Here is a 19,431-nt window from a genome sequence, read left to right as displayed (position 1 = left end):
GTTAAAAATTCAATAATTAAAAATAAATAATACTTTTATCGGCAAACTTTTTTTAATTTAGTAGGTTTTTTGAGAGCGAAATTTACATCGCACTAGATAGTCTCGAAACAGGAGTGATACCTTTTTAATTCTTCAAAAAAAAAACAAGAAAGGAACCGAGTTTGATAGACAATTGATTTATTTTTGTCCTACGCAAGTATAAATGGGGAAACGGTGTTGGTTCATTATAAAACAACATAAAAACGCTAAAACAGCGATACCAATAGACTACAAACATTAAACGAAAGTTATTATTGCACACAACTAATCAATGAGTGGGGTGGATTCAAGAAGATTGATTATATTAAGGAATTATAGGTATATCACAATTATGACTCATGGCAACAATAAGGTTTAGTAAATTTTTTAAAGATAAAAATGCGATCTCAACTGGAAAAATGTGGATAAAACGTTGAGGGGCAGCAATTTCAGTCCTGGGAATCATGTAGACAGATTGCCGACCTGTCTGAAGATTGATTTACCGCTATCCGGAAGTCGTCCCATTCGCTGCAGAATGATGTACTCGTCGGCTGCTGGAAGTGTATCCTCCGTTGGCATTTCGTCGAATGGCCCAAGATACCGGGTTTGCGATCTGAAAATTTTAATATTTAAATTGAGCCTAAAAACAGCTAGAAAATCCAAACTCACTTGGCAAAGAACTCTCCAGGTGTCAGAAGACCACGGAAGAAGCGATTGAAGTCCTTTGGAATCGCACGAACTCCTGGCAATTGTGTCGGGGAGAGTGCTCGACGACGTGGCTGCCCATTGTCGATATTTCCTGCACGCATATTCTCTTGATTTATGCGATTTGCAGCGTCTTGTGCTGGTCTTCTGGCGTCATTGGCGTTCAATTGCCGCAATGGACGCCGCTCTGGAAGTCGAATCGGAGCCACACGGTTGACACGTGGCGGCGGTGTCCGTCTGATCGCTCTTCTGACGTCTGGTGATGGTTCACGTGGTGGCGGGCTTTGCGATCTTCTGCGGTCAAGCCTGAATAATCTTATTATAGAAACAATTATATAACATTTTGGGACAAACAATTCTCTCCATCCCTTTTCGCTGAGCTCCGAGGCTCTGGTCCATCCACTGGGGAAGATTTGGAATGGATCTGCAGGCGGGGGACACAGAATATCAGCTTCTACCTGAAAATATAAATATTGTAAACGAATTTTAATTCAAGAACTCACAGCACGCAACTGGTCCCAGCGATTTCCATGAAAATGCTCCATAATTAGTGTGTGAAATAGGTGAGAGGGAGAAAAAATGGGTCTGTGGAATGAATGACAAGCGAAAATTTAAATGAAAAAATCAGAATTTTCCCGCGCATAATTTTAATTTTCGACTGATACACTTTCATCGGTAAAATAGAGGCAGATCAATAAAATAAGTAGGTCGAAAATAATTGTTTTTGTTTTTTTTTAAACGCGCGCGCACAAATAGTTCAAACACGATGACGCAAAAATACACAGTTTCGCAGTTTTTTTAAATTTCTTTTGTTTTACAACACTCTTTTCTGAAAAATGTCAGATTTTGACGATTCTGATTCAGAATTTCAAGGATTTGAGCTAAGGTTTGTTTTATTTTAATAACTAATAATAATTCTAATATTAACTTTTACAGATCACCTCAGATCCATGTAAAAGAATTCTTGATAGTCGAAGAAGAAACTCCAAAAATCATCAAAAAGGAAGAGGTTCCAAGGAAGTTCGAATCCGAGTTTGTTGGCTCATTTCTGGGAGAAAGTCCAGTTGTACTTTCAAAAGAAACAGCGTTTGGAGAAGCTGGAGAGTCGGAAGTTCTGGATTGGGATGCCAGTACAGTTTTCAACAGCCTAGCTTGCCCTGAAAACAACCTGTGCGTTTTTTAAAAGTATACATTTTATAAAGAATTAAATTTGCCTTTTTCCAGAGAAAAGTCAGTATGCGTCATTCGTCTCCACGACGTCCTCACAAAATCCGAAATGGGAGTACACAAAATGAAGCGACAACTTATTCATTGCGGGTCGGTCTTGGAAATCAAACTTTTCATCAATTGTCAATTTTAAGACAGCTCCTTGATGAATATTCTCCTCAACAACGTCGTGATTTGGGCTTTGATGATTCTCAAAATGTGAAGAATCTTCTTCAAATGATCCGAGCGTTCCGGTCAACTGTTAAAATCATGCTGATCGACGTGGAGGATCTTCAGGACCAGATTACACAAGAAGCGCAAGATGAGACCCCAATTATATCCAAATTTTCGAAACTTTTATACGTTTCCGGTGCATTAGCCGTCATTCCTATTTGTTGGTTTATGTACCGCAGATTTTGTTAAGTTATCTTTTAAATCTTGAATAAAAATTTAAAAAAAACATATGTTTTATTAAAATTGCTCTTATTCGTAACTATGTACGGATTTATATATATTTTTTTAATTGTACAATTCGCTAAAATGACAGTAAACTACATTTGAAAATTTTATTTAAAAAGAAGCTAACGTCAGTAGCACACTTGTGTCCTGGCCACCTGTCTCTGTTGCCCTCCCATCCTTATCACAGATCACACTTCAAACATCAAACTTCTCAAGGCAGAACTCCTCCCAAATATCACCCGAATTTTTCTTCTCAAAACTTTTCGCCAGTCTCACAACCACGTGTTTCCCAGACCTTCAGTTAACTTCACTTCTCATTTTCCCTGATTTTCTGTCTGCGTCTCTATAAAAAGTAGACAAAAAATGCGAAAAAGAAACGTTTTTGTGTACTCAAGTTGTGACACACTCGCTCAGACTATTGGCTACTGATGGTTTTTAGTTTTTTTTTTGCTTTAGACAATTCTACCTCTAAAAATTAAGATTTTATAACAGTTTTCTAAATTTTTATTAGTTCAGTGAATTTATCATGATTTTTCTAGAGCCCCATCGGAATTAACATTGAAAATTTTACCCAGACGCGTTATTTTTGCAACTTTTGTACTAAAAATACAGAACCCGGTCTCGACACTGCAAAGTTTGTTAATTGAAAAAATATGTGTACCTTTAAAGAGTACTGTAGTTTTAAAATTTCGTTGCAGCAAAATTTTTATATTTTTTCTCGCATTAAACTTTAACTGTTTTTATTGTTTTGTTTTAGTTTTCTTGATAATATTTTGAAATACTTGAGATAATTGAAAAACTGTGAAAAAATCTATGAAAATCATACAGAAACGATAGTTTGAAATTACCGTACATTTTAAAAGCGCACTCCTCTTCGCGTTATTACGGGAACAATAAATCATGAGAATGCGTACTTGGTACCGTAATAAATAAAAAATTGTCGTGTCGATACCGGGTTTTATTATTTTCAGTAAATGAGACGTTCCCATCACTAAAACGTTTTATTTGTACGTTTCCGCTACTTTATTGTAAATAATATTGATAAGAAATCAAATACGCAACACGGAAATTGTTATCGAGTATCAACACACAATTATAATCTTTTCTACTTAATACCGATTCCTTGTTCCACAAATTTGACTTTCTGGTTTTTCCATCTTATAATCCTAAATATATTGTTTCTTTTTCCAAAATTAAAAAAATTTTCATTCAGATAAAATGCCGATTCTCTCAAAAATATGGGCGGCTCCAGCAGCTGGAATCTTGAGAAAAACTCCGAGAAATGCTCATCAAATGAGGCTAATCTCAATGACATCCTCGATGAAAGCAAAAGTCTTTAACTCTGCCGAAGAAGCCGTGAAGGATATTCCAGATAATGCAAAGCTTTTAGTTGGCGGTAAGATTTGGAATTTTTTTATGTTACCAAAATTTTGCGATTTTTGCGCCAAAAATACGGTAAGTCGAAATTACAGTACTCTTTACCTTTTTGCATTCAACGAAAATGTTTGTGTTGAGAACAGTTACCGTATTTTTGGCGCGAAAATCACAAAAAAATGTGTCTCGGCAATTTTGAAAATACTTTAATATCAATAGAAATAAAGTAACCAATTTCAGGCTTCGGACTATGCGGAATCCCAGAAAATCTCATCCAAGCTATCACAAAAACTGGTCAAAAAGGTCTTACATGTGTATCAAACAATGCGGGAGTTGATAATTGGGGACTTGGCTTGCTCCTTCAAACTCGACAAATCAAGAAAATGATCTCATCGTACGTCGGTGAAAACGGAGAATTTGCTCGACAATATCTTAGCGGAGAGCTCGAGTTGGAATTCACACCACAAGGAACACTCGCCGAACGAATTCGTGCAGCTGGTGCCGGTGTTCCCGCATTCTACACACCAACAGGATACGGTACCCAGATTCAAGAAGGAGGTGCTCCGATTAAGTACAGTAAAACTGAAAAAGGAAAGATTGAAGTTGCAAGTAAAGCGAAAGAAACACGACAATTCAATGGAATTAATTATGTAATGGAAGAGGCTATTTGGGGAGATTTTGCATTGATCAAGGCGTGGAGAGCAGATACTCTTGGAAATATTCAATTCAGGTAAGAATTAAAAAAATTAAAAAATCATTTTTGAAAAATTACAACAACAACAAAAATCAAAATTTCAGACATGCTGCTGGAAATTTCAATAATCCAATGTGCAAAGCCTCTAAATGCACCATCGTCGAAGTAGAGGAAATCGTCGAACCGGGAGTAATTGCTCCAAACGATGTGCACATTCCATCAATCTATTGTCATCGTCTAGTTTTGGGAAAGAACTACAAAAAACCAATCGAACGGCCAATGTTCGCACACGAAGGACCAATAAAACCATCTACATCGGCTGCTGGAAAATCGAGAGAAATCATTGCAGCACGTGCAGCTTTGGAGTTCACAGATGGAATGTACGCCAATTTGGGTATCGGGATTCCGACTTTGGCGCCAAATTATATACCAAATGGATTTACTGTTCATTTGCAAAGTGAGAATGGTATTATTGGAGTGGTAAGGAAATTTAAATTAATTATTTTTATTTTCATTTTTGTTTTTCAGGGACCATATCCAAGAAAAGGAACAGAAGACGCCGATCTCATTAATGCTGGAAAAGAGCCAATTACTCTTCTCAAAGGAGCTTCAATTGTTGGTTCTGATGAATCATTCGCAATGATTCGTGGTTCTCATATGGATATTACTGTGCTCGGTGCACTTCAGTGCTCACAGTTTGGAGATTTAGCGAATTGGATGATTCCGGTGAGCTTTGAGAAAAAATAGATCACTGATAATTCGTTCTTTGTGTTTTAATCGACCGAGTGATAAGATAAATATGATCAGTGATCTGAAATTATTTATCAGTGATGTCTAAAAACGCTCGAAGTTTCAACTAAAAAAGATAAGCAACTCAAATTAAATAAAATGCACGCAGCACATAGACTGATCGAAAATTATTAACCGAACAATTTTGGCCAGATCTAGTCTCAATAAAAATAATTTTTTGATTAAAAATATTAATTCTACAAAACTCCAAAAAATCTTGATTTTATTTCTTAAATATATATCTGAATTTATTTTGTTGGTCCGAAAAAACTTTAAAAAAAAAACGAAAAACCCCCAAAAACAAAAAATTTAGACAACTTCATAAAAATATACTTTTCCGCTTAATCTTCCATCTTAATAAATTTCTAAAATTTTCCAGGGAAAATTGGTGAAAGGAATGGGCGGTGCAATGGATCTTGTCTCTGCTCCCGGAGCCCGTGTGATCGTTGTAATGGAGCATGTATCGAAGAACGGAGAGCCAAAAATTCTAGAGCACTGCGAACTTCCTCTGACCGGCAAAGGAGTAATTTCCCGAATCATTACTGATATGGCAGTTTTCGACGTGGACACAAAGAACGGATTGACATTGATCGAAGTCAGGAAGGATCTTACTGTAGATGATATCAAGAAACTCACCGCTTGCAAATTCGAAATTTCCGAAAATCTGAAGCCAATGGGACAGGCTCCTCTTAATCAAGGATAATTTGTCAATTTTGACAAATTTCCGTGAAATGTGTAAATACTTCTTTAGTCCGTTGTTTGTTACTTTTTTGTCTTTTGCCTATAATACCGGTTTAGGATTGTGTGAACAAAAAGAGTTTTAATGAAATAGTTCATAAAAAAATATAAAAATTGAGTTACAACAAAAATTACAGTTCCAGTAATTCATAGAGGAGTTTTGCAGAGCTGAAAATTTTTTATAAAGTCGAAATTTTTGGAAACAAGAGCTTACAGTAGTAATATCTGGAAGTGGCTTCAGTGTCTCGGCCAAAGTCTGAAGAGCTCCAAGTGGACACAAGGTGGCTCCATTACAAATTGGAAGTTGACTTGTCACATCAGAAATCGGAGTGTCATCTCCTTCACGGTACAGAACCTGAAAATTTAATTGTTCGAATTTTCTGGTTTCTCTCTGGAATACCTTGAAGAATCTCTCGTTTGTTGACGTGTTTCTGTGGAATTCCATAAATATTCCAGCTGCGTATGCTGGCCATCCGTCAAGTGTGTTAGCGATTTGTGGAATACCAAGAGCAACCAGGACACCGTACACATTGTTGTCATGCTGGAAAACGAATTTGTTGTGAGATCTTGGAAAATTGATTTCAAAAATTAAAAAAAACATTTTTTTTGTCAAAATTTTTTTTTCTGAAAATCCTGAAAAAATTCGCATGAAAAGTAACTAGCTTTTCTTTTCTTTTTTTTTATATTTCAATTTCTTAGAGTTACCTACAATGCTTGCCTACATTCCGACAAGCCTTGACTGGTGCCTCGGCATGAGGTAGGCAGAGGTAGCTAGGGATGAACAGATTCCTACCTACTATGATGGTATACTTAACTTCCAGTCAAGTACAGTAATACTACCGTAGTCTACCGTATTCCCAACTACGGTAAGATCGTGGCTAGATATCATGCATTTTTGAACTTAAATTATGGAGTAAACTTTAAAATCTCTTACAATAGAATATCCATAGAATTTCAGCTTATTCAAATAGCTAGTGCAGTTTTGTCCCAGCTCTGCACAATTCAATTTTTCATTGGCACGATTGAAAACTTCATTGATAATAACTCCGGATCGAACTTTTTTGATTTCAAGACCCACATCGAGCCCGGAAGAAGTGACAGCAGGATTCTCTGAAACCAAGCTTCACTGAGACTTTAATCTCGTCCCAACTAACCAAAATTTCCCTCTAAAAATCCCTTAACCGGAGCATATGTAACTTGGGCTTGATAGTAGAGTTCTTCATTGTACCATGGAAGCTTCGCGTACATAGTTCTGTTGAAATATGCTCTCTGGCATTTCCACGTATCTGGGTATGTTGTGAAGGAGTCTAGGCCAGATGTCATGTTGTAATATCCACCGACACGACGGTTAAGTAGGACCACCTAAAAATTGAAATTCAGAGGAGGCACGTGCCTGCCTACCGTCTATTTTCTACATTCAGGCAGTCAGGATTTAAACTACAATATTTGAGATTCACATATTGTAGCTTTACGCATTTGATCGAATGATAAATGAACAATCGTTCACGAAAAACTTGACAGTAGGTCTACTAGTAGGCAAGCGTCTAGGCGGAAGGCAGGCATTTTAGGCGCCTGTTCATAGTTACCGACAAAGCCATCACAACGTGAATACGGTTACCGATGATAGTATAATTCAATCAAACCTTACCTGCGTATACTTTGGCAAAACTTCCGGAAGAGTCAACATCTGCCCTTGGAGAAGATCGTATCTTGTGCATGGACAGTTCTGACTAGCGGCCTGGAAAGGTTTGTAATAATTTTGTAATTTTAACTGGCACGCGCAGTAAGATTATTTAAGACTACTCGAGAACCAATGTAAATTTACAACATACACACTGATCCGGACCATCGACGTGAACTGGAACAAACGTGAATCCAGGGAACCAAGTGAGTGGGGAGTATGGATAGTCAACGTCTGAATATGGTAATCATCAAAACTAATGCATTAGAGGTAATATAATAGTTGGATTTTTGCTAATTTTATAAGAGACGTGCAGACAATTTCAATATGAAAAATTAAAAAGTAAAGATATCACTGGACTAAATTTATCTATTCGTTCAACAGAAAAAGTCATATTGGCTTTAAGTTTGAACCGTTTGGCATAAAAAATTTAATCAATTTTTTGACAACCTACTTTTGACATCATACAAGCTTGGTGGAAACAGCCCGTACAAAAGTGATTGTGCCGAAATAATGGTACGATTGAAATTAGTTGATCTAAAATATACCTGGAAATAATCATATTTTGGCACGTTCTAACATTTTTAGGGTATACCTCTCTGGACGCATACTTTGGTGTCAAAAACTTCAATTTAGTAACATATCTTTTACGAATAAGCCATCCAAGTTCGTTCATTTCTCCCATTCCAATTGCAGTCAGCTCTCCGAGACCACCTCCTCCATAAATCCAATCTTTTTCGTAAATTGGGTATTGATCAACTTGAGATGCACGTTCTCCGTGTCTCCACATCTTGAAATAATTAAAAATAAATTGTACTACCCAAGTAACTTTCACTGAGGACTAAATTTGGCATTTAGGATTTCATATAACTTACCGCTTGAACAAACTCCAATTTGACATTGCTCTGCCCATTAGCAAATACCAAAATGGCTGTTGAAGCCAACAGACTGAAAATTGAGATCATCATAATTTTTGATCTACAAATGTTCCTATATCAGAACAACCTATTTAAAGAGTTGAGCTCGTTAAAAAAACCATAAAAATTGTTTCAAAATCATATCTTCAGATAGAAAATGAATAAAAATATGGTCAGTTTAATAGATATAACTATCCCGCGTTTCGATTTTCTCGTGATTACATGATAAAGCCATGTACTTTTCAGAGTGATGATAGACTGAACTCATAAAATTGGTGTGAAAGAATATGTAAACAAACTAGGTCTGCAACATTTTTTCTTATCGAATGGATATTTTATCAATTCTGGTCTAAAGTCGAAATATATGCTATCTAAAAGTTTGTGACCATGGCCGTGATCTTTGAGCACTTTTGAAAGTACCATTTATCGAATGTTGCAAAATTCATGAAACAGTCTCTGTCAGAACTATTCATGTTTTTAGTTTTTAGTATTTTTTCCAGATATATTTTTTTGCGTTTTCCAGATCTTGGGCAGGCGTTAGGCACATCCTGATTAGGTCTTGGCACAGGGCGAAGTTTACCAAAAATTTTTGGCACGTGCTCGCTGGCTGCCTCAAAATTCATGTTTTCTCGCGGACAAGAAAACTTGAGAAATGTGAGCAAATGGCCTTGAAAATCCTGGAAGAGGAGAATTCCTCGTCCACCGCCAAAATAGCGTGTGAAAGAAGAGACGCAGATGGCAAAACGGTTATCCTTTGTGTTTTTCACGTCCAGAGAAAAAAGTATTATCTGCGTCTCTCACCGCCAATGCATAGCGAGAGTTTGCAAAAAGCATTAATCTGTTAAAAAATTTGACTAAAGTTGGCAGAGCCATTTAATGCGTTTTTTAGTTCGTTCGTGAATAGTCCTACCAACAAAAACAACAGTTAATTTGTAAAGTATCCATTAAAGGATTTGAACTGTTAGTTCTCAATTAGAAAAATAAAGGTATTAGTTGAATTTTTCTTCATGGTTACTCTATATCTTTTTAATGGCTATTATATTGTACGCACTTAAAACCAACTTTGAAAATTTATAGTTTTTTATTTCTAAATTGTAATACATATTACAAGTTTTATTTTACCATAATTCTCTTGGTCCCAACTTTTTCCGTACAATTTCTGAAAATGTTTAAACATTCTTCTGTGATTCAATGTCTTCAAAAGAATTTCCAAGACAGACAAAATCCATTTCATATAAAAATGGAACACTCAATTTCAACAGAAAAAAAACACTCAATTTCAACAGAAAAAAAAAATTAAAACAACCAAAAAGTGAAAGCTTGGAGATGGAAACAAAAGATCATCATGAAAATTTGATATGAATACAAACGGTAAAAACAACTAGTAGAAGACTAAAATTGGATATTTATGTTGATTTCTGGATGGTGGGCCAATCTCCATACGTCTCGTCATCCCATTTCTGAAACTATTATCGGATTAGATCAGTCAATGTTTGGATTACAGTATGTAAAAGTTACTTTTACTGCGATGATATAAACTTTTAAACATTAAAAAATGGCAAATAATGAATGCCCTGCTTACCCCAACAAATTCTGGATTCAATGAGTTAGTCACGCTCCGTTGGCTACCGTAATCATTGTTACTTTGTCTTTTAACGTGTTTGTGTTGTGAATTATATTCATTGGCACGTTGTTGTTTCGATTGTCGTGATGTTGAAATTAGTGGATACGATGACAATGATACCTTATTTCTTCGTTGATTTTGATACCAGTCATTCTGAAAGCAAATTTCAGTAATTCATAAAAATAATATTAGTGAGGCGTAGTCTCAGTTTGATCTACTAAGTTATACAAGCTCCGCAAGCCCTTCAAAACACTATCAAACTATTAGGTCTCCAAGTAAGTTCCGGGTCAAAAAACATAACTTTGTTTGCTGCGAATCGATTTTTCTGAAATTGTGGGAATTTATGTTATCAACCATGATCTTTCATTTGACAATAGTCACAAAATTTTTTGGCCGTCCGAAGTGCCCGTACTCGGAGCCAATTTTTTCAGGCATTTTTCAGATCTTGCTTCTTTTCAGGTTTCAACTGAGGTTTGTGTGCGGATATTGCTTAATTTAGTACACAATGTAAGAAAACAAGAAAAGTTTGAAAAAAAAATCCGTCCAAAAAAATTTTTTTTGTCGCTCGTCAAAAAATCTACAAAAAAATTTTTGTCGAAAATTCTTGAATTTTTATACAAAAATGATGTAACCATGTGCAAACTATTTTTACACATACAAAACATTTGAGTATGAAATTTGGATCTCGAGAAATACTCCAAAAACTCGAAAATAGTTCGAAAGAGCTGTGTTTTTTGTTATTTTTTAGTGTGACGCACTAAATTGAATTTTTTTTGTATGTGTAAAAATAGTTTGCACATGGTTACGTCATTTTTGTATGAAAAATCAAGAATTTTCGACAAAATTTTTTTGACGAACGACAAAAAATTTTTTTTTGGACGGATTCTTTTTCAAACTTTTCTTGTTTTCTTACATTGTGTACTAAACTAAGCAATATCCGCACACAAACCTCAGTTGAAACCTGAAAAGAAGCGAGATCTGAAAAATGCCTGAAAAAATTGGCTCCGAGTACGGGCACTTCGGACGGCCAAAAAATTTTGTGACTATTGTCAAATGAAAGACCATGGTTGATAACATAAATTCCCACAATTTCATAAAAATCGATTCGCAGCGAACAAAGTTATGATTTTTGACCCGGAACTTATTTGGAGACCTAATAATTAAAAACAATAACCAATATTGAACGGAACTTAGTATTTCAAACTGAGTCCAAATTAAAATTTAAAAATAAAAAACTTACTGCATTAACCAAATTCCCATTTTGCTCAATTTTGTTCACAATTGTGCTCCAATAATTGGCTCTTCTCAATCCATCCAAATGACCAATAATGATTGTGACCTGCTTCGCACGGGACATTGCAACGTTCAAGCGATTACTTAGCTGCATAAAGTCCGAGATCCGTTCGTTCGTGCTGCACATGATGATGATCTCCTTTTCAGATCCTTGGAACGCGTCGACCGTACCGCACTTGACACCGCTTCCACGTAGATGCTCAGTGAGAATCGAAGTTTGAGCACTGTAGAATGAGATCACTCCAATGTCACTTGGATTGACTGGGTTGCGAGGATCATTGATAAGATTTTGTACTATTTCTCCAACAATTGATTTCTCCGATGAGTTACTCGTAGATGTTCCCATTTTTGTAGATGCACCCGTATTGTTCACAAACATCATGGGAAACTTGGGATTAGGCCAGAAATCATCTCTCTTTGTCATGAAATCACTTCTTGCAAGCTCACTAACTCCAGAAACAAGTGCACCATCATAAAATAGCTCACTGAGCAGCTCAGTAGTCTTTGGATGACATCGGTAAACGTTTCGAAGGGTGCACACCGGAAACATTTTCTCCTTAATAGCTCGTTCCATAGTATTTCCAATTCCAAAATCTTTTAGTTTTCCTTCCAAACCTTCTTCACAATATGGTGGCAGTTGATGAATGTCTCCGATCAATCCAAAGCTTGCATTGTTGAACGATTTGAGCAATCCCAAAAGTGTGCATTCTGCCAGTTGACTTGCTTCATCAATTTGAACAGCACAGACATCTCGCAAAATATTCAGCAAACCTTTTGCAGAGTCTGCTGTGACCATTACCAAGTCCGGCTTATAGATCATGAAAAATGCTTCCACAAGCGTCTGAGCATGCGGAGCCCTGGAAAAATCTGCGGAGAGTTTGTCGTAAATTTGTGCGATGTGATCACCAAAGAGCATCGGATTGACCAGATCATTTTTTATAATGTGGGAGACCATTTGAACGTAATGATGGGTCTTTAAACATGTCAAATTCGTCAGATCAATTCTTCCCATTGCCCAGTCTTTGAACAGTTTATTCATAAGATACGGCATATCAGAGTCGGTTCGGCAGTTTGATGGTAGCTCATTCCAATTCTTTTCCGACACAAAACGCACAAACTTCAAGTCTTTCAAATCATCATCTCCACTCAGACAAACCCGTTGTGCAATATCAATCAAGTTAACACTTGCATAATTGCTCTGAGTTATTAGTAGCTGCTTTCGATTCTTTTTCAACTTGTATAATTCAAGAGCCGCAGTGATAATTGTCATTGATTTACCACATCCGAAGGGAGAAGATCCAATGATCAAAGGGTTACCATCAAGAAGCATTTGAACATATTCACATTGATATTTGTTGAGAGCCAATGGTTCTGGAGTACTTGGGAAGTAGAATTGAGTTGGGGTGTCTTCGGACTTTTTTCCTGATGTTTTATGTTCACTGATGCCCGAACCTACACCAAACAACTGACTCATCATCCGTTCAATTGAAGAATCGCGTTTGTCTACAACAACTCGTTCCAATGGCTTTCCTCCGTACAATGTCTCGATTATTCTTCTTCCATTACATCCTGGATCTAATGTTTTGAAGTATCCATCATCGAGAATTTCGTTCTCAAATACTTCCCTCTGTGAAACGAAAAACTCTCCGTCGCCTTTAAAACTGAACTTCTTCGGGATATCTCTTGATAATCTAGCTGCGATTCTTAAGTAACCAATATCCGGATCATCAATGACTGTTTCAATAGCACCATTCACATCACCATTCGGTCCTCCGATCACAATTCGATTTCCCGCACACCAGAGGCCAAGTGTTGGTTGACTGGTTGGATTTTCAATGCAGAACATTACGGTCATACCATTTTTCTTGATTTCTTCCATTTTAAAAGCTCGACAATCGAATCTTCCGTTGAAAATCGTATTAGCAGCGCTGAATCCCATCAGTGAGCAAGTCTCGACAATTTTTTCCCTCTCATCAAGAGAAATTTCTGTGAACTTCTCTTCCGAAAATGCATTGATTCCAATTTTGTAGTGTTCATTGTCAATATCAGATTCTTGAAAGTTATAAATCGTTCCGAATGAATTCGGATAACTGGCAATTCTCAAAGTGATTGAACCAATTTGATGCCTCTTCTTTTTAATGAAACCTTCTGTGAAGTTAAGTTCGGGTTTCTCAGGTTTGAACGCAGTTCCTTTGTAGATAAGATCCGGCTCAACGTTCTGAATGCTTTTCACCTCCACATTCATCGGCTCATCACATCCTTTCACCACTGCCATCCGATTTTTCATAAAAGAAAACAAAACTGATGCCGGTGGAGGTCTTGAGGGAAGAGTAATTTTGCTTGCCATCCAGGTACATGTGTTTTGTGATGACATAGAAACGTCGAAAGGAATCTTGAAGGCATCAGATCCGTGACCATTACATCTTGCAAGCTCAGTTACCGCAACAATATCTCCAAGGAAAAGTTGACCAATGACACTTCTTCCTTCAAATCCATATAATTTGGTGCTTTCGTTGATTTCCAAAAATCGAAGATCTCCTCGATGATATCCATGTACATTCATATGACAGGCAATCAATATATACTTGGACTTGTTCTCGACCAAAACACGATAAAATGCACAAATTTCTGAGTCTAATGGCATAGAGGTTGGAAGTGGTAACACCATGTTTGGTAGCTTTGGCAGTTTCGGGAGATGCTGTTGACGAATATTCTTCCAGATATATGACATGGCTGCGAAATCAATAGCATCCGAGTGCCGACAATTAGAAATACTTTTTCCAGGCCCAAACTTCCTCTTTTCGCTTTTTCCAATATCGAAAAACTTTGTAAAAACGTTTGTTTGCATCTCATGCTGTCGATATAGGTCAAGGTCTTCGAGGTCTTGCTGAAATAACAATTTTTTCCATAAAAATTTAAGTTATTACTATAAAAATTTGAGATGGAATGTATAAAAGAATGCCCCGTTTAGGGAACTATAGTCTATTCAGAAAAAGACAACATTTTTAGTAATAAATTTAGAAGAAAATAAATCGTGAAGGAAAACGGGGGCTAGTTAAATCAAAAATATAATTTGTGATTAATCATATTGGCAAAGGTATTATATTTAGAATTAAAATATTCGACTGAAAACTGACCTGGTAAGGATGTTCCTCTTGCTCTTGCTTTTCAACAACAAAGTTTGGTGTGTACTCTTCATACTGATAAATTGTACTGAGCGCTTTTGGATATATCATGATGTTTGATATTTCTTCTTGGATTCTCTCGTACCACTTTTTAGTATAATCCTCCGTATGAACTGTATAACTTGCAGACTTGAATGCAATTCCCGTATATTCTACATTAGTCTTTGCTTCCGTCAAATTGTTCAGAATAACACTCATTGGCTCATTCGTCGAAACTACAGAAGCCATACCATTGCAGGTGAATTTGAATTGAACATTTACGGGCTCATGGCGAGGAAAGAGGACAACTTTGCTTGCCATCCACTGACATGGAGCATCTGGAGAAGCATCCTCAACTGAACTGGCGACGTTCGAAACTGTTTCATTACATCTGGTGAGTTCAGTAACCGTAAGAATATCTCCAAGGAAGAGGTGTCCAATGACACTTGATCGCTCAAATCCCTTCAACACAGTTCTATTATTGACTTCCACGAATCGAAGATCTCCTCTATGAAATCCATGTATATTCACATGACAAGCCACCAAAATGTACTTGTCCTCCTTTTTCTCCAATACTCGATAGAATGCACAAATCTTCGAGTTACGTACACGAGAACTTGGAAGTGTCATCACAAGATTGGCTCGATGTGGTAACTTTGGAAGGTTCTCCATCTTGTTTTCTTTCCAAATATGTGACATGGCTGCAAAGTCGAACGCGTGATTTTGCCTGTAGTTGACAAGATGTCGTCCTGATGGTAGATCATTCTTGTTGCGAATTTGGCTTCCTCTGAACAGTTTTGTGAATATATTCATACTCTTCTCCATCTCTCGCATGACATCGAAATAATTCGGGTTCTGAAAAACAAAGACTAAAATGGAGTATTCACTTTCAGGATATACCAGTGACATAGGCTGTTGTGGAGCTTTAATTTCTGCTTTCACAATTTTACTCGTTTCAGATGAGCTGGGGGCAGGAAGAGCCGAAGATTGTGATTTCCAAGCGGAGAAGGAAGAAATTGTCGGCGCATTGACCTTCTGAAAAACAACTATTCTTGAAAATGACTATCATGGCGAATTAAAATTTCAATTTTAAATTCACATTTCTTTCGGGGAAAAAATTATGGAAATTTCAATTTTTACCATAGCCTGCTATCACGGTCTCCTCGGGTGGAAACGAAGGGGGAGGGAGATTGCTTGCGCGTTTCACCGATATGATGGCGCACTTCTGAATATTGAATTATTTTTGCGGAAAAAAAGCATTTCTTTTATGAATTTTTCTTGAAAAAATAAAGGAAAGAACATGAAATGAATTTTTGAAATAGTTTTCTCATAGTCAGTTAAAAAGAGAATACCTGCAAAAGGTTAAATTTATTGAAAAATAGAGAAAATAAGAAGTTTATCTTTGTTTTCACTACATAAAGTGGGGAAATCTCAAAAAATAACAGCGAAAAAAGTGGTTTTGGCGCAGGAGCGCGTTTGCTGCAGACGTCGCACGAATTGGAATTAATGTATAGCAAAACAGTAAAATATCGCGTTTTTGCTGGATTTTAGGGATTTTAAAGCAATTTTCAACATGCGGGACCGCCCAGAGACTGTTCGCGATGTGATTTACTTCATTTTAACATAAATTTTACCCCAAATAAGCTCGAAATGAGCTCTGAATTTCGGCGAGTCTGAAAATTTTTTTTGACCAAAAACAGAATTTTGCAAATAAAAATTGATTTTAGAGCAATTTATTGCATAAACATTTAATTTTAGAATTTTTATTAATAGTCTGAACCTTTTTAAAGAGTTTTAGTCATTAATTTGACTGATAACACAGAAAAATGATTTTTCTTTACAACGAAATCGATAAAAAAGTAAAGCAACATTTATCAAGGGGAATCTGGCAAAATTAGTTGAATAACTTTTATGAAATTAAAGATTTCAATAGAATAAAGTTACAAATCAATCAAAATCACTAAAAATACAAATAGTTCTGATCAAATTTCAATATTCCAATCTACCAAGTGATCTATGCCACGCCAAATTTCTTATGTAAGTGTTGCTCTCCAATTTTCCTCAAAAATGGCTCAAATACTCACATAAATGATCAAATTAACATTTTTTACGTTTGGTGTTATATTTTCTTTTCCTTGATAAGGATCCATGAGGTTCTTCCTACCCTCTACAGCTCTAGATACCTCAACTTCGACAACTCCTATCTACTCGGAGAGGCGAGATATCAAAAAGTGATCAACTGAAAACTTGTAGAGCACATCAAAAACTATGATATTCAATTTAACCTACGTTTTTATTTTTCAAGATTGGGGAGTTAGACTTGCATTTGTATTGCATACTTTTTGTTATTCTACTGGCTGCTCTAACTTTCTCATCTTAAGAGATAAACACATGATTTTAACTAATTATTATAGTTTTTGTTATGTTCTAAAATTTTTTAGTTAATCACTTTTCAATATCTTGCCTCTCTGAGGAGATAGGAGTTGTCGAAGTTACAGTATCTATAGCTATGCGCATATGAAGAATCATATGGCGCATATGAAGAATCATATATATTTTTAATTTTGGCCGTAGATGGCTGCAGATGCAGATGTAATTTTCAAAAACCTTTTGGCGGCAAATTCAATTCTTAATTTTACCAAAAAAATGGCGGGAAGATCTAATTTAAAATTTTTAAAAACGAGAAAATACAATTGCAATATAATATTTCAAAATAGTTTTGGTGTCTTATGAAATGTATATTAAATTCACCTGTAGTCCTAACGTTCTCAGGGATCCTTCGAGTTCATCAACGTCATTCCGATATGAATTTGTGTGCGCATTCTGAAAATTAGAAATTTAATAAAAAAGTATTCTAAAAAATTTGTTTTATTCGTTCGTAACACTCCAATTTTTTTCAAGAAAAAAGATTACCTTTTTACTAATCACTTCTTTATCAAGTCTATCATATGGGTTCATATTGCTAGAGCCCGTTGAATCTGAATCCGTTGAATCTTGTCTCAGTGTTGAGCCGATGATACCAGTTTCCCTTTCATCAATAGATGCTGTTGGGGATATCTGGAATTATAAATTATAAGTTTCAGTTTTCAGTTATCATATAATAAATTTGGAATTCAACCGAAAAATGTATCCACAAATTTTATAGCTGATCTACAATTCAAATGTTTTTATTTCAGAATTTTAGTCAGTTCAAACTTGTAAAAATGCTACAAATTACTAAAAAAAAGTTCATATTTTCTGAAAATTTGACAACTTACAAGAACTTTGACGAAAAATTTTGAAAAATCTAAGCAGTGTTAGAATATGAAATTTGATGTTGGAATCAAAATTAAAGACTTACCTTTGCAACTGGCTTTCCATAAGCATCATCCGTTGTACTTGAGCTAGGTTTTTGGTAATCACTCAGTCGTTCCCAAGTGTCAAAGTGAGTGGGAGGAAATGAGTTTTCTGGTTTCCTGAAAAATAGTCGTATTTTTTTAAAAAGTTTTTAGTTTTAAAAAATTAAATTTACAGTAAATTATTTCTACTGAATTTTGCTGAACTGAAAAATTGAACGTATTTCAAAAACTCACCTATTTTCCTCATTATTTGAACTTGTCGGCAGCATCCTGAAATTAGAAAATTTTAAAAATAATTTTTTTCAGAAAAAAATTCAATTTATGGTTTTTCATGGGAGATCGAGAAGTAAAACACATTAAAATACAAAAAACAACACTTTTAAATTCCTTTTAACTTCGAAAAATATCCTAGATATAAATCCAAAAAAAAAAGATTTTAAAATAATAAAGAAAATGTTTCGATTATTTTCGAAACACATAAATAAATGTCTGATTTTATACACAAAAAACAGAAGAAACGGAATTGTTGGAATATGAATACCAATGACACCTATTCAGGAAAAAACCGGGTGAAATTTCTAGTTTCCAACTGAAACCGCGTCCCAATAGAGACGAACGCTCAGTTTTCCCACCATTTTGGCAGTCAGTGTGAATGCAACAGGAGGTGAGACAAGAGTCGCAGACACTCTAAAGTCTAGAGACTATGAACAACAAGAGACTTAGGCACATACTCAAAGGAATCCTAGTGGTTTTAAGAAACGAAGGACGTGTTGTGGGAAGAAAATGTGAATAGGATAATATCCAGATGCGTCATATTGCAATCGATGACGCGAAACTATGGAACCCGGTCTCAGCACGATAAAAAATTTGTTGCATAGATGCTACAAAAAACAGTTTGCTCCTCTAAGAAGTATATTAGTGCCCACTCATAGCCGTTTCAGAATTTTTTATGTTTTTTATTGTTTTTTTTACACCTTACTACATAATTTAAAATACAATTAAGCAAAATATTCAAAACAGGGAAAAGTGGAAACTACTGTAATACTTAAATTTGCACACTCTTTTTCAAAACTTTCATCGAAAAATTCTGATCGTCATGAGACCGTGCCGCAAGGTTTCTCATATGAATAACATATGAGATAACAATCTAAAAGCGTTGTTTTTCTATATGTTCAAGGTGACTATGCAAGTTGCCAGAAGTCTAAAGTGAGATTACATACAGAAGGAGACAAAAAGTATTGATGAAAGTGATTTTTTGTACATCTATTGTAAATCCTTGCGAATAAATTTATAAAACTTTTATTTTAGCCACAAAATGAGAAAGGTCGAGAAGGATTAGAAGCCGAGAAAGATAGTAATTTTTGTATGACAAACAATTTCTCTGACAGGTACCTTTATGTGTTTAAGCCCACCTACCGGGATGTCACATCC

General features: G+C 35.7%; 5 protein-coding genes across 10 annotated transcripts; 2 read left to right on the top strand and 3 right to left on the bottom strand.

Annotated features, from left to right (window-relative positions):
• Positions 1–62: 62 nt before the first annotated feature.
• C05C10.5 lies at positions 63–1,455 on the bottom strand (the record flags this gene model as incomplete). 3 transcript variants are annotated; one of them, NM_001026747.6, is made up of 4 exons in its annotated part: positions 63–631; positions 688–1,029; positions 1,078–1,181; positions 1,227–1,455. In NM_001026747.6, 4 exons carry the CDS (start codon positions 1,266–1,268, stop codon positions 481–483), a joined length of 639 nt encoding a protein of 212 aa, NP_001021918.1. The 3 variants fall into 3 exon arrangements, with proteins under 3 accessions (NP_001021918.1, NP_001021919.1, NP_001040729.1); NM_001026748.7 differs by having other exon boundaries at positions 481–631; positions 1,078–1,177; positions 1,223–1,268; NM_001047264.4 differs by lacking the exons at positions 1,078–1,181; positions 1,227–1,455 and having other exon boundaries at positions 481–631; positions 688–827.
• Positions 1,456–1,523: 68 nt separating this feature from the next.
• Positions 1,524–2,387, top strand: C05C10.7 (uncharacterized protein). Its single transcript, NM_182255.5, has 4 exons — positions 1,524–1,609; positions 1,660–1,893; positions 1,948–2,040; positions 2,085–2,387. Exons 1-4 carry the CDS (start codon positions 1,560–1,562, stop codon positions 2,350–2,352), a joined length of 645 nt encoding a protein of 214 aa, NP_872055.1. The 5' UTR covers positions 1,524–1,559; the 3' UTR covers positions 2,353–2,387.
• Positions 2,388–3,601: 1,214 nt separating this feature from the next.
• C05C10.3 (putative succinyl-CoA:3-ketoacid coenzyme A transferase, mitochondrial) lies at positions 3,602–6,081 on the top strand. Its single transcript, NM_063743.9, has 5 exons — positions 3,602–3,784; positions 4,003–4,492; positions 4,561–4,936; positions 4,985–5,182; positions 5,625–6,081. The coding sequence occupies exons 1-5, from the start codon at positions 3,607–3,609 to the stop codon at positions 5,946–5,948; spliced, it is 1,566 nt and encodes a 521-aa protein (NP_496144.1). The 5' UTR covers positions 3,602–3,606; the 3' UTR covers positions 5,949–6,081.
• Positions 6,064–8,646, bottom strand: pho-11 (Putative acid phosphatase 11). Its single transcript, NM_063742.9, has 10 exons — positions 8,540–8,646; positions 8,260–8,454; positions 8,119–8,212; positions 7,816–7,898; positions 7,632–7,721; positions 7,138–7,345; positions 6,918–7,093; positions 6,384–6,524; positions 6,198–6,338; positions 6,064–6,151 (listed from the first exon to the last, which is right to left on the bottom strand). Exons 1-10 carry the CDS (start codon positions 8,630–8,632, stop codon positions 6,131–6,133), a joined length of 1,242 nt encoding a protein of 413 aa, NP_496143.1. The 5' UTR covers positions 8,633–8,646; the 3' UTR covers positions 6,064–6,130.
• A 1,002-nt stretch (positions 8,647–9,648) lies between these two features.
• C05C10.2 lies at positions 9,649–18,276 on the bottom strand. Of its 4 annotated transcripts, none has more exons than NM_001377846.1 (9): positions 18,235–18,276; positions 18,003–18,117; positions 17,576–17,719; positions 17,414–17,485; positions 15,563–15,697; positions 14,636–15,517; positions 11,446–14,385; positions 10,164–10,358; positions 9,649–10,041 (listed from the first exon to the last, which is right to left on the bottom strand). In NM_001377846.1, exons 1-9 carry the CDS (start codon positions 18,267–18,269, stop codon positions 9,988–9,990), a joined length of 4,572 nt encoding a protein of 1,523 aa, NP_001364579.1. In that variant the 5' UTR covers positions 18,270–18,276; the 3' UTR covers positions 9,649–9,987. The 4 variants fall into 4 exon arrangements, with proteins under 4 accessions (NP_001364579.1, NP_001364625.1, NP_001364520.1 ...); NM_001377845.3 differs by having other exon boundaries at positions 9,665–10,047; positions 18,235–18,270; NM_001377847.2 differs by lacking the exons at positions 17,414–17,485; positions 17,576–17,719; positions 18,003–18,117; positions 18,235–18,276 and adding exons at positions 15,803–15,887; positions 16,015–16,082 and having other exon boundaries at positions 9,797–10,047.
• Between the last annotated feature and the right edge of the window lie 1,155 nt (positions 18,277–19,431).

This window comes from Caenorhabditis elegans, chromosome II (genome assembly GCF_000002985.6).
Source record: "Caenorhabditis elegans chromosome II".
Taxonomy (NCBI): Eukaryota; Metazoa; Nematoda; class Chromadorea; order Rhabditida; family Rhabditidae; genus Caenorhabditis; species Caenorhabditis elegans.
The sequence above is the reverse complement of the archived record's forward strand: the minus strand, read 5'-3'. Positions and strand labels throughout refer to the sequence as shown.